General features: G+C 48.4%; 1 protein-coding gene across 1 annotated transcript in view; it reads right to left on the reverse strand.

Annotated features, from left to right (window-relative positions):
* The window catches only part of agbl4 (AGBL carboxypeptidase 4), a 356,944-nt gene that overhangs the window by 151,516 nt on the left and 190,428 nt on the right, over positions 1-15,000 (reverse strand). The window contains exon 5 of the mRNA XM_076277992.1: positions 1,114-1,330. Coding sequence (XP_076134107.1) covers positions 1,114-1,330 — 217 coding nt within the window. The remainder of the gene's footprint in view (positions 1-1,113; positions 1,331-15,000) is intronic.

A 15,000-nucleotide genomic window follows, 5' to 3' on the forward strand; every position in this document is an offset into this window, starting at 1 on the left:
CTTGAAGGGGACACAAATACACGACCACTTGTTCCATCACAAAGATTTGCTGTCTCACTCATTCACTTGCTCATTTGTCTTCTGATCCATCCATCCATCCATCCATTCATTTGTTCATTTGTTCATTCGTTCATACATTCAACCATGCTACTTTAGACATTTAATCAGGGGCTTACTCTGATGGAGTGGCAGTTCTGGCTAGTTAGCGCACTAGCTTGCTAGTTCTATCTGTCACTCACACCGTCTCGACACATCCTGACACGCCCACGCAGAGCGCAGAGAGTGTTTCTCTTCTCTTCTCAGTATCATTACAGTGTTGATCCATTAGCACGCCACTTTCGCCGCTTTGCACGGATCCCATTCATGTTTGGATGATGTTGAGCAAAGCATCTTGGGAAGACAGTGCTGCCGTTTGAGTAGCTCCAGCCCCTGAAGTAGTTGGGCGATGTCCAATGAAAGAAAAAGGTTGAGTCCCTTGTTGTACCACAACAGTGTCTGTGAAACTTTAGCTCCGCTTACAAGACAAATGAAACGATCACGAGGAGTCCATAAACCGAAACTAAACAATGATTTGGTGAACGAGATTTGGAGACTGTTGGTGTCTGTGGTGGGGATTTAAGATTGTGGTAGGCCTTTAAGTTTAAATGATATCGTTCAGTTGCACCCCAATTCTGTTAGAGGGCAGTGATCCGTGGTGACTACCTGATGAAGTAAAAACTTTGTAAATTCCAAGTTATAAGACAATGCACATTGTGCATTTATGTGCGGACTAACAAAGGCTGTGTTTGTGCTGGCTTGGTAGCCTACATCTGTTCCTGAGACACAGACAGTATTCTCATCTTTATCCACCCATCCATCCACCCATCCATTTGTCCATTCATGCATTCATTCATTCATTCATTCATTCATATACATACATGTACATACATACATACATACATACATACATACACCCACCCGTCCATTCATTCATTAATTTTTCCATTCTGCCTGTAACTCACAGCTAGTCTCTCTGTAGGTAGTTGCGTTTGAGCACTCCAAGCTATCCAAGTAGCCAACCAAACTCTCAGTCACGCACGCACTGGTTCATTCTCTTTCCCCTCCGTGACCTACCACGCTGAGCCCCAGCTGTTCTCTCAGCAGGTAGTCCAGGTTCCTGCGCTCCAGGCTGGCCAGGTAGTGCTGCAGGCGGGAGTATGTGTAGGGGTAGCAGTAGGCAAACTGGTAGACGTCGTCCTCGCGGTCGAAGCAGAAGGCGAACGACATGACGTAGTTACGCCGGTGGTCTGGACAGCGGTAGTAGTATACGTTCTTGGCTGGAAGTCTCTGCCTGAGGATGACAACAGAAAGCCCACCGCATCAGCAAGAGATGTGGAGATGTGCACATCACATTGGGTGGAAATATCTCAGCAATACATCATGTACAAATACCCAGAAAAACAAAACAAAAAAGAGCAGTCCCTTGCCAAGATATCACAATGTCAGAGTGGAAAAAATTACAGCATCTGGACCCACTAAATTGGGACCAGTAGTTATGTAGGTACACACACACACACACACACACACACACACACACACACACACACACACACATAACTACCTGTCACACACATGCCTACTGTCTTTCACACATGCCTACTGCCTACACAAACAAATACAGATAGATAGATGGACCAATAGATTACAATACCCCCAGACCTCTATTGGGACAACAAAACAAAACAAAGAAACAAAGAAACAAACAAAACAAAAAGCGCCATGTTGCTGTCAGTGTTCTGTTGGACGTGTCTCACTGTTTTGTTCTTTTTGTACTGAGCGTGATATGAAATCCCTCTACTACTTCCTGTGGGCATTTGCTGAAGTTCACAGCGGCCACCCATCAGTCTTTAAAAACTCCAGTTTTCAGAGGGTGACTGTTGAGCACAGTTATATGGATTTGGCATTTATGGAATGGGAGCTGAAATGGCACTTTTGAAATGGCTGAGCTGGGTTCCACCCTCCTGGCAAAGTCACTGTGAGTCCCTTCCAGACTTTAAACACACACACACACACACACACACACGCATGCATGCACGTACAGAGACACACACTCACACACAGGCACACATATATATACACATGCAAGCATGCACACACACACTTGTACACATGTACACAATCACACATACACACGCACGAATACACACACATTAATGCATATGCAAAACTATGCTAAATGGCTACAATGACCCAGAGAAGCCCAGAGGAGATTGTCAATACTGGCCAACAAGTAACCAGTCAGACCTCATGTTCAAATATATGCTGTGTAGTCTATACAGTACTAGCCCTTAAACACATGTTCCAAGGCACTTTGGCAGAATGATTATTATTAGTGCTGCTCTTTAAAGAACAGGTTTCAGCCATGTCAGGTTTATAGCCCCCTGCCTTTGAGTCCAGGTGCTGTAGTCGAGTTCAGTCGGCCACCATATAATCCCCCTCCTGTCAGGGCCCATTGTGCACATAATAAACTCCGACAGCTCTGGTCATTATCTGATCTCGGCCACATCTGATGCTCAGCACTGGTAATTATGGGATAGCAGCTTGTTGTTTTTGCCTTTTTTCTTCTCTCCAATACCCCACTCCACCTGACCCCCCTGCTCTGCTCCTCAACGGGGGCACAAAAGCAGGGATGAGTTTGGGAGTGCTGGTGAGAGAGCTGGAGAGGGGGTATTTACTTTCACTGTCTCCTGCCCCCTCCCCCCCCACTCCACCCCATGCGGAGGTAATAACGAGTGGAGAAAATGATCCGGCGGCCGCAGGAGCGATCAATGTGAAATGCGACCCTGTTCCAGCCCCTATAGACGCTCATTTTGCTTTGGTTTCACTCACTCACTCACTCCATTTCCCATATCACTCTCTCACTCTATCTATTCACAGCTCCTGTTTCCACTCTCTCTCTCTCTCTTACACTATCCCTCTGTTTTACCCTCTCTATCTCTCTCTACCTCCTTCTCTCTCTTCCCCATCCCTCCTCTATCCCCCTCTCTTTTCCTCTCTCTTGAGCCCTCTATGCCTTCCTTTCCCTCTCTCCTTCTACTGTATACCCATCTCTCCCTCTTTTCTCTCTCTTTTCCTCTCTCTCTCTCTCTCTCTCAGTGCTCCACTGCTCGCTGAGACTTTGTGTATGTTAAAAATACAGTTGTGGCGACATGAGTACGACACAATTTGCCGCAGTAATTAGCAAGAGTTCCAGCAAAACTAGCAATTCTCATCCTCTCCGTATTTACACACTGAGTCCATGGCAGCCGCCGCTGCCGTAAGTAAGTAAGTAAGGGCCCGTCTCTCAATGTGCCGCACCGCACTGACCAGCGTTTTAATGAGTCGGGTAAATAAGCAACGTAAACAAAGAGGAACAAAACAAACAAATAAGCAGCAGAATAGAGAGGAGGACGGAGAGAGAGAGAGAGAGAGGGAGAGAGAGAGAGAGAGGATGGAGACAAAGGATCGCACTGATGAATGAGACAAAACAGAAACAAATGAGGAAATGACTGAAGGAGTCCCTATGGGCACCAGCTAAGATTTAGAGACAAAGACATTAGGGTGGGGGAGAGAAGGAAGGAGGGAGAGAGAGAGGGGGGATGACAGAGATAGAGACACAGACAGAGAGGGAGGGAGGGAGGAAAGGGGAGATAAGAGGAGGATGAGAAAGAGGAGGAGGAGGTAGATGAGAGACGGGGACTGCAGGCGTAGAAGTCTGGATCAGATGGAGATGCTGATGCTATCGGTGTGCTGTTAGCCGCCGTCCGCAAGCTCCACTCCATCAGCCTGACCAGACCGGCCAGCAGCTCAGTCTGAAAAAGCCCAGCTGCTCGCTTTAATACTCTCACACACACAGAAATGCACAGACACAACACACACAACACAGAAATGCACATACCCACACACACACACACACATACATACATACATACATACATACATACATACATACATACATACATACATACATACGCACACACACAGAAACACACACACAACACAAAAAGGCACACGCACATACAAGCACACACACACACACACACACACACACACGCAGGTATACACAAACACCTGCACACACACTCATGCACACACACAGAGACACACACACACACACAAAGATCAACCAGGGACTGTCAGCCACATACTCCAACATACATTCACACAGACACAAAGACAGGCGTGCACACAAACAATGTTACAACACTGTTTTTAAATGCTGGTAAATACTCTTTTAGGAGATGAAAGTTGCACTTCTAACAGCAACAGCTCACAGAAGGAAAACACATTTGACTCTATCTGTGTGTGTGTGTGTGTGTGTGTGTGTGTGTGTGTGTGTGTGTGTGTGTGTGTGTGTGTGTGTGTGTGTGTGTGTGTGCTCTAGCTTAGCCCCCGTGGGTGGGGGGTGTCTTGATGCTGGACGATGTAAGCGTTGCCTTGGGCTGGTCTTTGTGTCAGTGCTTGGCCTGCTGCTGTCCAGCTGGAGATGTGAGAGCCTCAGGTGCAGCTGTCTGTACACAATGGGTCCTGGCAGGGCCAGCTCAGGCATGATGGCCCAGGTACTAGACACGCTGGTTTTAAGATGACACTCGCCTGGACGCTGAGGGCTCTCTCTCTCTCTCTCTCTCTGGACTGGAAAGGAGAGTGGCCAGGAGCTTGTTTGATGTGGAGACCATAATAAAAGTCCCAGTTGCATCAGCATCATTAACATCAGCGAAATCCTTTACAATAAGAGGACAGTTAGCATTCATGCTAGCAATCTTTCATCAGTGCTAGTAGTTGGGCTGCTGTTGGTGTTCGAAAGATGTTTGCATGTTTTTTTGGTACTTAGCTTGTAAGAAATATCTTCATCACTTTCTTTGTGGTCTCCGGGTTTTCATTAAGATACATTTACATGTATTCATTTAGCAGACGCTGCTGTCCAAAGCAGCTTACACATGTCAATTATATTACAAGGGCCATTGTCCTCGGAGCAACTCAGGGTGCCTTGCTCAAGGGCACAACGGTGGAATGCGGGTATTGAACCCACAACTGTTCCAAGCTCCTAGATAATGGCTTCAGATCGGATGCCTCACGGGTCAGTGAAAGCCACAGGTGGCTCAGTCGGTCAGGAGCATGGTGGTGGACCAAACTCTTATGAGTTGAGCATTTCCAGACTCCAATCCTGGAGAAAGGAGTGCCCTGCGGTGCCGTCTGGCAGCGGCAGGATAACACAGAGCTCAGAGCTCGGGCAGGAGGCTGTGGTGACACTCCTGTGGCGCAGCTTTGCTCTTGACAGACAGGCTGGCACCCTGGCACACACGTGGGACCCACTGAAAGGACGCAGACCCGGGCACGGCCCCAGACAGAGACAATCGCTCCGACCCTCCTCTCCTTCCCTCCCTCTCCGTGCCACGGGAGCGCGGTCTGCTCACTGGACTGGCCTTGAGGATGTTACTGCATTTCGTCAGGAAGCCATATATGTGTGAGGTTTGAGATCCCATAAGCGGCGCCCTGCTCGCCTTGGAAAAGCAGGTCCTGTCTGCCTGGTGATTAACATCGTGTCAGCCATCTTCCTCTGTCTTTGTTTGTTTGTTGATGTTGTTTTTGCAGGGGACAGTGTTTGTGTGTGTGCCGCGCTGTGTGATGTTGATAAGTCTTTGAAGCGGGACCTTGGCGGAGTCTTCCACTCTCTTGCTCTCTGCAGTGGACGACGCGGCTACTCCCCCGTCGCGCCGCCGGACAGCCCTGGCACCCCCGCGCCTGGCACGCTCTGCTTTTTTTCTGAGTGTGTGAGTGTGTGTGTTGTGACAGTCTGAAAGGAGCGGGGCTACTCGGGCGGAGGCAAGGCGGCCCCAGCTCTTCCCCAGGCGTGCCTGACCAACAGATGGCCGAGAGCTCCGGCACAGGACACAGCCTCTCCTGTCTCACAAGCTCACACACTCTTTTTCCTTTCGCCACTTTTAGAAATACTAGAAACATTTCTTTTTGTGTTTTGATTGGTGGTGGTGGCAGGGGTGAGCTCTTGTTTCATGGAGAGCCCCTGTGGAGACGTTTGGCTTTCCTGTCTCAGAAACTAAACTTCTCTTTCTTTTATGATTTTTACGACTTTTTTTAAATCCTATGAACGTTTGTTTTTTTGTGTGTGTGTGTGTGTGTGTGTGTGTGTGTGTGTGTGTGTGTGTGTGTGTGAGAGAGAGAGAGAGAGCGAGTGGGTGGGTGGGTTGGTGGTAAGGGGCACGTATGACTGAGCTCTTATTTTTGTGGGGAGATTTGGGGTAGCTTCGTCCATAGCTGGGTCAAAGTTGGTTTAAAGGAGCTTCAAAGCCCTCCACTCTATTCTACTCGGCTTTCTCTCTCTCTCTCTCTCTCTCTCTCTGCTCGTCTTTAGAAGGAGCTAATTTGCTCTTTTTAGACTAATCCCGTCAGCAGCACTGAGTGAGGTCACGACACAACTTATGGTGGACCCAGACAGTCGTCACAGGACTGCAGAAGTCAGTCATACCCACAGCCACTGCCAGACAGTCGCAGTGTGTGTATGTGTGTGTGTGTGTGTGTGTGTGTGTGTGTGTGTGTGTGTGAGAGAGAGAGAGAGAGAGAGAGAGAGAGAAATGTGTCTGCTCTTAAACGTTCCTCTTTAAAGCTCGTCTGTAGAGGATTGTGATTGAACTGTACTAATGTTGCAGCTGAGGCGCTGGCCTACAGCACCTGTCTGGTCATAGCTGGAAGTAGTGCTTTATCTACTTGCATTCCCTATTGTGTTTTACTGTAAACACAATACACTGTATAAAGGTTTCAATGCTGTTATTGTGCTTTGACACTGTGAATGTGCAGCCATTCCTGACCATCTGGTAAAGCATACATCTACTGCACACACACAAATATACACACTCACACAGACCAAACAGTGGCCGTCAGCCACACGTACCTCCACAAACACATAGGTCATTTATCTTCAAAGGCAAGGCATACCCATATGCTTCCCACGTATGTTTCACACACACACACACACACACACACACACTCTCCCACTCATACTCCCTGCTCCACAGCCTCTCGGAGTGCGGCTGGCCTCTCCAAAGTGGGCACAGCTAAATTAAAACGAAACCAAATTAGCCAAGCTTTGTGGAGCCGAGAGGAGGAGAGGAGAGGAGAGAAGGAGGTGGTGGAGGACAGGAGGAGGGGTGAGGGGGCAGGAGAAAAGGCCAAGCTGATTACTCCCCTGGTCAAGGAGAAAGAGACACCGCGCTCCCTAGTCCTGCTTCGGCAGTTTCTGTCTGAGCGTCCGCCCGCCCGCTTGCCCGCCCGCTTGCCCGCCCGCGTGCCCACTGCTGCTGCCGCTGCTGTCGAGAGGGTGCCAGCCTCCGCAGAATACTAATGCCACTGCTGCCCCTGCTGTTACTGGCACTCTCAAGTCCCAGCAGTAAAGAGTTCTGTGGTGCTATGTGCTATATGGTGCTATGTGCTATGTGGTGCTATGTGCTATGTGGTGCTATTTGCTATGTGGTGCTATGTGCTATATGGTGCTATGTGCTATATGGTGCTATGTGCTATGTGGTGCTATGTGCTATGTGGTGCTATGTGCTATATGGTGCTATGTGCTGCTATGTGCTATGTGGTGCTATGTGCTATGTGCTCCTATGTGCTATGTGGTGCTATGTGCTATGTGGTGCTATGTGCTATATGGTGCTATGTGGTGCTATGTGCTATGTGGTGCTATGTGCTATGTGGTGCTATGTGCTATATGGTGCTATGTGCTGCTATGTGCTATGTGCTGCTATGTGCTATGTGCTGCTATGTGCTGCTATGTGCTATGTGGTGCTATGTGCTATATGGTGCTATGTGCTATGTGGTGCTATGTGCTGCTATGTGCTATGTGGTGCTATGTGCTATATGGTGCTATGTGGTGCTATGTGCTATATGGTGCTATGTGGTGCTATGTGCTATATGCTGCTATGTGCTACGTGGTGCTATGTGCTATGTGGTGCTATGTGGTGCTATGTGCTATGTAGGTGCTATGTGCTATGTAGGTGCTATGTGGTTAGGGTGCAGTAGGGGTAGAGCTATATAGTAGCCTTGTTAGTTAGTTGTTAGTTACCAACAGTAACCAACAGTTGATCTATAAGATGATTAAAAAAAGGAATTTTAAAGATCTCATTCCACACCTATTTCATTAATTAGTTATAATCCTTGATGTCCTTTGATCAAGTTTGTAACATTATTTGGCGTGGATGGCTTATTTCAAGCTATTCTAGCATTGTCAGAAAAGCCTGAAAACAGGAGACGACTGCTTTTCTCATGAATATTTAATATGTAAATAAGTTCTGATTTGTTCTGATTGGTAGTACACAAAAACATAGGCGGTAACAGCATGTTGCCTATGTCTTCACTCAGTCACTCCCCTCGACTTCTCATGTCACTTACATTACATAAAACATCTGATTTATAGGCCTACTATCCAACCGATTGTGACAGCCAAACCCTTCCGTAATCGACATGTTAACTTGATTTAACTGTGTGATCATTGTGAGAAAGCTTGCTATCCACCCTCGGAAAAGCGAACTATGGTTAGATTCAGCTTGTCTTGAGATACCTTAGCTAGGAGACAGCGTGGGAGACAGTTTGTAGTTTAATGTTTTTCGCTGGTTGCAGAGGATTAGCAGTAATTTTTTACAGATATAGCAGATGTTAAGTCCTCAAGGAGACAACATACACCTTCAGACGACATACACCTTCAGACAACATACACCTTCAAAATGCGCTGAACGCAGCACTAATTCGGTACCATAGAGTTACAGTATTTTTTCAAAAATAAATTGCAACCATTTGGAGATGCCATGTAGATATTTTGTTTAGGCATAACACAGGTTCGCTGTCGTTCTGCCATATGTAGGCTACTAACTCTCTCTCTCTCTCACCTCTTCATACACTCTCTCAGTAGTTAGTGATATGTGAAGTCTCTCTCTGGCATGTCTACCTCTCACACTCCAACACCGTTACTCTATCTTTCCCCCTCTCAATCTCACTCTATCACCCCTCAACAAATGGTCTCCCTCAAACTAACACAAAATGCCCTCTCTCTCTTTCTCTCTCTCTGTCTCCCTCTCCTCCCCTCTCTCTCTCTCTCCATACTAAATGTTCCAAATTCAAAGGTGCTGTATTAGCATGACTGTTTGTGTAGAGTGTTGTCAAAGTGAGTGTTACAAATAACACAGCAACCCTCCACCTACACACCACACCCATGCCCCCATTCGTGCCACTGCCTGCACTTCTCACTCTTCTCGTGTCATCGTGCTTTGGTCCAGCAGTGGATTGATGGAGCTCCAACAGGCTGCCACCTCAACCCCAGCCAGGGAGGGAGGGAGAGAGGGAGGATGGAGGGGGGGTGGGTGGATGGATGAGTGGGTGGGTGGAGGTGCCTCTTCGTTTCCCAAATCACAGTGCTAACACAGCAAGCGCCGGGAGCAGCAGGGACACTGATGAGTCAACAACACTCCCCTCCCCTCTCCTCTCCTCCTACCTTCTATCCTCTCCTCTCCTCCTCACTCCTCTCCTCCCTGCTTCTTCCCCTTACAGGAGAAACACATAACTCACCCACCAGTAACATGTATCATCCAAGAGTGTCAGTACAGTGCAGAGGAAGGGATGGAGAGAGGGTGCGATAGAGAGAGGAAGAGAGGAAGGAAGAGAGGGAGGGATGAAGAAAGGCAGGGAAAGAGAGAGGGAGAGAGGAAGGAAGAGAGGGAGGGATAGAGAGAGATAGAGAGGAAGGAAGAGAGGGAGTGATGGAGAGAGGGAGGGAAAGAGAGAGGGAGAGAGGAAGGAAGAGAGGGAGTGATGAAGAGAGGGATGGATGGAGAAAGGGAGAGAGGAAGGAAGAGAGGGAGTGATGGAGAGAGGGAGGGATGGAGAAAGGGAGAGAGGAAGGAAGAGAGGGAGTGATGGAGAGGGAGGAAGAGAGGGAGTGATGGAGAGGGAGGGAAAGAGAGAGGGAGAGAGGAAGGAAGAGAGGGAGTGATGGAGATAGATAGAGAGGGATGAACCGAAGAGCAGGGTCAGTGGATGAGGCTGGGAGGTGAGGAGAGGGCAGTCAACAGTGGCATCTGCACAGAACCAGCAAACGCAAACAGGCAATTATGGCTCCGGATTGGAGAGTGGACAGGGCTGGCACGTCCGCCGAGCGAGACTGAGGAGTTTAATACGGAATGAAAGGCTGACGTGTGGACTGATGTGTCTGATGTGGACGCTGCAGTGCAGCTGGAGTCGGATTCCTAATACAACAGGATGCTACATCTCAAAAGAGAATCAGAATCAAACCAACGACCAACCCACACAGACGATACTGACAGAGCCACATGTAAGAGCTGGATATGAACACACACACACACACACACACACACACACACACACACACACACACACACACACACACATACAAATAGGATATTATGTTTATGAGAAGACTGCCTCAGGTGCTTTTGCTTGCAAGTGCATTTGGCCTGAGCAGGGGGTCTGTTGCAGATCGGGCCCTGTAGGCAGGCCCTTGTACACACACACACACACACACACACACACACTCAGGAGACCCCGGCAGGCAGTCAGGGAAACAGCAGGGCCCTGTGCCTAGACACACGCCCTCTGGGTTAATGAAATAAGATGACACCTCCCCAGCTTTATATTATATATTTATCTCTTTGGGGCGTACACTTGTGTGCACACACACGCACACACACAGAGTCACACCCACACACACACACACACACACACACACACTCACTCTTTGGGGCATTCGGCTGTCTCCTTTTCACCGTTTGACCTTGTTGGCGAGCGAGCGAGTCTTTGGCTATCGATTTTAATTACCCCATAGGAATTTACTGCCCCCCCCTTACCTGCCCCTCTCCCCCTCACCACCACCTCCAATGCTTTACTATCATTAGATGAAAAGAAAATAGCTTTGCACTCAGAAGGGAGCAAGGGAAATAGAGAGAGAGAGAGAGTAAGAGAGAAAGAAAGAGAGAGAAGGAGAGAGAGACAGACAGAGATAAAGAGAGAGAGAAAGAAAGCGAGGAGAGAGAGAAATAGAGAGGAGAGAGAGAGAGAGAGAAAGAAAAAGATAGAGAGAGGGAGAGAGGATGGTGACAGCAGTATACAGTAGTGATGGAGGCTGTGGCTACTGCAGCCTGGCCGCTCTGTTTTCTATCTGGGCAGAAGCTGCCGCTCCCTGATGACTGCTGGCAATTTGTTTTATCTAAATGACGACGCCCCATGCCTCTCCTACCCCACCACCTCTACCCTACACCCCCATCTCACAGCACCATCCCACTCCCAAACAGATTTATCGCCCTGTGCGTCTGCGGAGGAAATCGCCCGCCCCCGGACAATCGTGTGCTGGCGCATGTGGTGCTGTCATAGCTCAGCGCCCACAGTGCACCGGCCCCATGCCTCCACACACACACACACACACACACACACACACACACACACACACACACACACACAGGCGCTGGGGCCGCTGCCTCCCCCGTCAGCAGGAGCCGAGCCAGCAGTGCCAGCCGTGCCCATCAGCGCCACCCTCCACCAACCTCACCAGTCCACCCAGGATAAACACAACAACAACAACAACAACAACAACAACAACAACAACAACAACAACAACATGGAAGCAAAAGGGAAAAAAAGCAGATGGTGCTAATTCCTCATACTTCCCTCTCACAGCACAACTGAAGGTTAAAGCACATGTGTAACGGATGCCAGCTAGCTTAGCTGTGCTTGTGGAACGTTGGTAAACCTCACTCGCCGATGCCTCAAGAGTGCTGCTGGCATGCGAGCCAGTAGCCTGGGCTATTGGCTCAATTGTTAGCGCGCTCGCCTCCCGATCCGAGGTGCTGGTGTTTCGCGGGTTCGAGTCCGGGCGTGTGCAGGGCTGAATCGCGCAGGTTCAACACAACGCAGGTTACATTGGTGCCGTGACCCGGATCGGGAGTGAGGTTTAGGGGGGTGAGTGTAACGGGATGCCAGCTAGCTTAGCTGTGCTTGTGGAACGTTGGTAAACCTCACTCCCCGACGCCCTCAAGAGTGCTGCTGGCATGCGAGCCAGTAGCCTGGGCTATTGGCTCAATTGTTAGCGCGCTCGCCTCCTGATCCAAGGTGATGCTGTTTCGCGGGTTCGAGTCCGGGCGTGTGCAGGGCTGAATCGCGCAGGTTCAACATAACGCAGGTTACACATGCAAACAGCAGCCGCCATCTAACTTTCAAAAACACATGTCAAATGGGCTCTTCCTGGGAGAGGGCCTGATGGTGGAGGCTGTTGGCACTGCAGCTAGTGAGCGCTTCCTGAGTGACGTTGCTGCCGGCGGGACAGCTCTGGATCGGCACGGCCAGTCTCGGCGCGGCGCGGCTCGGCTCTTCCCACTGCCCGCTGGCTAAAAAGCTGGGGGCCCTCACCAGAGGTGTCACTCTCCATCGGTGCTGCTTTTCAACTCGGCGAGCGAGCGAGTGAGTGAGTGAGCAGCTACACGAAAGGGCTTTGATTTCCACACCGTCTGCCGCACTGAAGTCCCCGAGATGAGGGATAAAAATTGGTAGCTTTCAAACCCCAGACAACTTGTCTATATTCTCAAATCAATCAAGCGTAGAGGTCACCTCAGTCACAGGCTTCTCTTCTTCTTCCTCTCCTCCTCCTCTCCCCTTCCCTCCCTCTCTCCCTCCCTCCCTCTCTGCTCCTTCGCTCTTCCCTCTTCGGTCCTGTCAAAGCAGAGCCTGTCAAGCGCTTAATGTTGTGAAGGTTAAATGGCTTAAAATATGTGCATAAAACTGTCAAGTGACACAATTCCTCTACGCCTCAGCTCTGGACAAATGGAAGAGCAGTTCCAAATAAGGCAGGATGGGGGAAAAAAGGAGAAAACGGGAAAAAAAAACTGATAGAGAAAAAGTCTCTTTTAAGTTGAATAACATTTTAATACAATGATAATACCCAAATTTTGAAGTAGGCTCTATCTAGCTGTATGCTTCTCGCAGCCTCTTCATTGCAACATGGGCATATTGTGGCAATTTCCCTGTTGTTCAAACGTGGTGTGGCTTCTTTCGCTTTGCATAACAATCCAGGCAGAAAATAGTTCTAGAATGATCTGAAAACTGTCAAGTGGCCCTCCCACTTATGTGTGCATATTTGTGTGCGTGTGTGTGTGTGTGTGTGTGTGTGTGTGTGTGTGTGTGTGTGTGTGTGTGTGTGTCTGTGTGTGTGTTTGATGTATCTATCGTCTGGGAGGTAAATCAGACTGCGAAACGGCAATCCAGTGGCACTGTTACTAAGCAACCTGCCTGGCTTTGTCATTTGGCTGCCCATGTGTTCTGGTACATTTGAATACTATTTAGTGTTTGGATTGCCATTTTAATTTGTTGCATATTCACAGCCTTCAAATGGCTGCACGTGTAGCTCCCTCTTTCTGATGTGCTATTATATGGCGTGGTCATGAAGCCGTATATGACATCGTCACAAAGAGCATTTGCAGACAGTTTACTGACAAGCCAGACATCCATAATCTGACTGCCTATTTTTTAATATCCTGATTTTTTTTTTTTTTTTAATCAATTTCCTTTGAGCAAGCAAGTTTAGACTTTTTTTTGCAAGTAACAATATCCAGTGTATTGGGTTTGAGAGCCCTGAGCTCATACCACAAATGCACAAAATCAAGATCACAGACACCTCACTGGAGCCAGTAGAACGTATGGTATGGTATGACTTATGTGACAAATATGACAAAACTGCGTTCATACCTAACATGCTAAATGACTGAGGTAATCACAAGTCCTGCTAATACGATAGAAGACTTATTAGCAGTACCTATTAGACGCATAAATAAACATGCATGTACGACGTGTGTACCCTCCTCTTTACACTGGCCTGAAGCACGTCTTAAAGCTCAAACAGAAACGTTAATCAGTAGCAATAAAAACACCAATCCAAAGAAAAAGGGCCAGTAACAGTTAACACAAAGACTACACAACACTGCGCTGGTCTGGCGTTTGCTCTTGTAAAAGGTCTGGGCTTTGCACAGTTTTGGCTACTAAAGACGGGAGACGATCTGTGGTCCTAAGCTTCCATAAATGCTGCGGGACACGGCTGTAGTCGTGCTCAGTACGGCACCGACTCTAAATCACGGGGTCATTAGGGGAGAAATCATAAAGTGGATGTCCCCCTGAGTAATTGGAGGGATTGCTCCAGCTTCTATATTCCCATCTAATGCCTTTACGACTCCTGCTCCGCATGGTGGAGATGGAGACTGGAAAAGGCTCGGAATCCATTCCCAGACACTGGGGTGATATTGGCGGATAGCACAGGGGGCAATCTAATGCAGTGGTGTGTGTCTTTTCTTGTAAAGAGGAGCGGGAAGTGAGAGAGAGAGAGAGAGAGAGAGAGAAAGAGAGAAAGAGAGAGAGAGAGAAAGAGACAGAACAAGAAGTCGTATTCCCAGAATGAATGTAGTGCAGACAAATGATGGGATTATAAAAAAAAAAGCCCAGTTTGCCTCCAGAGTGATATTCCTTACAAAACATTTGCTATTTAAGAGAGGGGAGAGTGCTGTTGGCAAGCAGAACAAAAAACACAAAATAGGACTGGAGAGTCTAGAGAGGTCCAAGCACGAGCAGACGATCAATAACCGCATGACCTTTGACCTTCAACTGCTTGATGTTCCTCTCTACCTTCTGATCAAGCTCAGACTCGATCTAATCCTCAGAAAGTGATACACAGAGAAAGGGAGCAGATGGGTGGTAACATTTCAGACATACGCAGAGGCACGCACACACCGAGTGAAGGCATTCAGGAAACACACACACACACACACACACACACACACACACACACACACACACACACACACACACACACACATACACACACACACACACAGCGGCTAATTTCGCATTCAGCTCAGAGGCTTCTACTCGAGCTCAGACCCCTGTCTTTTTACGGCGTCATTAAATATATGAAAATAAGTAATC

Source organism: Alosa pseudoharengus, unplaced genomic scaffold, assembly GCF_046254945.1.
Source record: "Alosa pseudoharengus isolate Yale_2024_CS ecotype anadromous, Long Island Sound unplaced genomic scaffold, YU_APseudo_1.1 YU_APseudo_1.1_scf_11, whole genome shotgun sequence".
NCBI lineage: Eukaryota > Metazoa > Chordata > Actinopteri > Clupeiformes > Clupeidae > Alosa > Alosa pseudoharengus.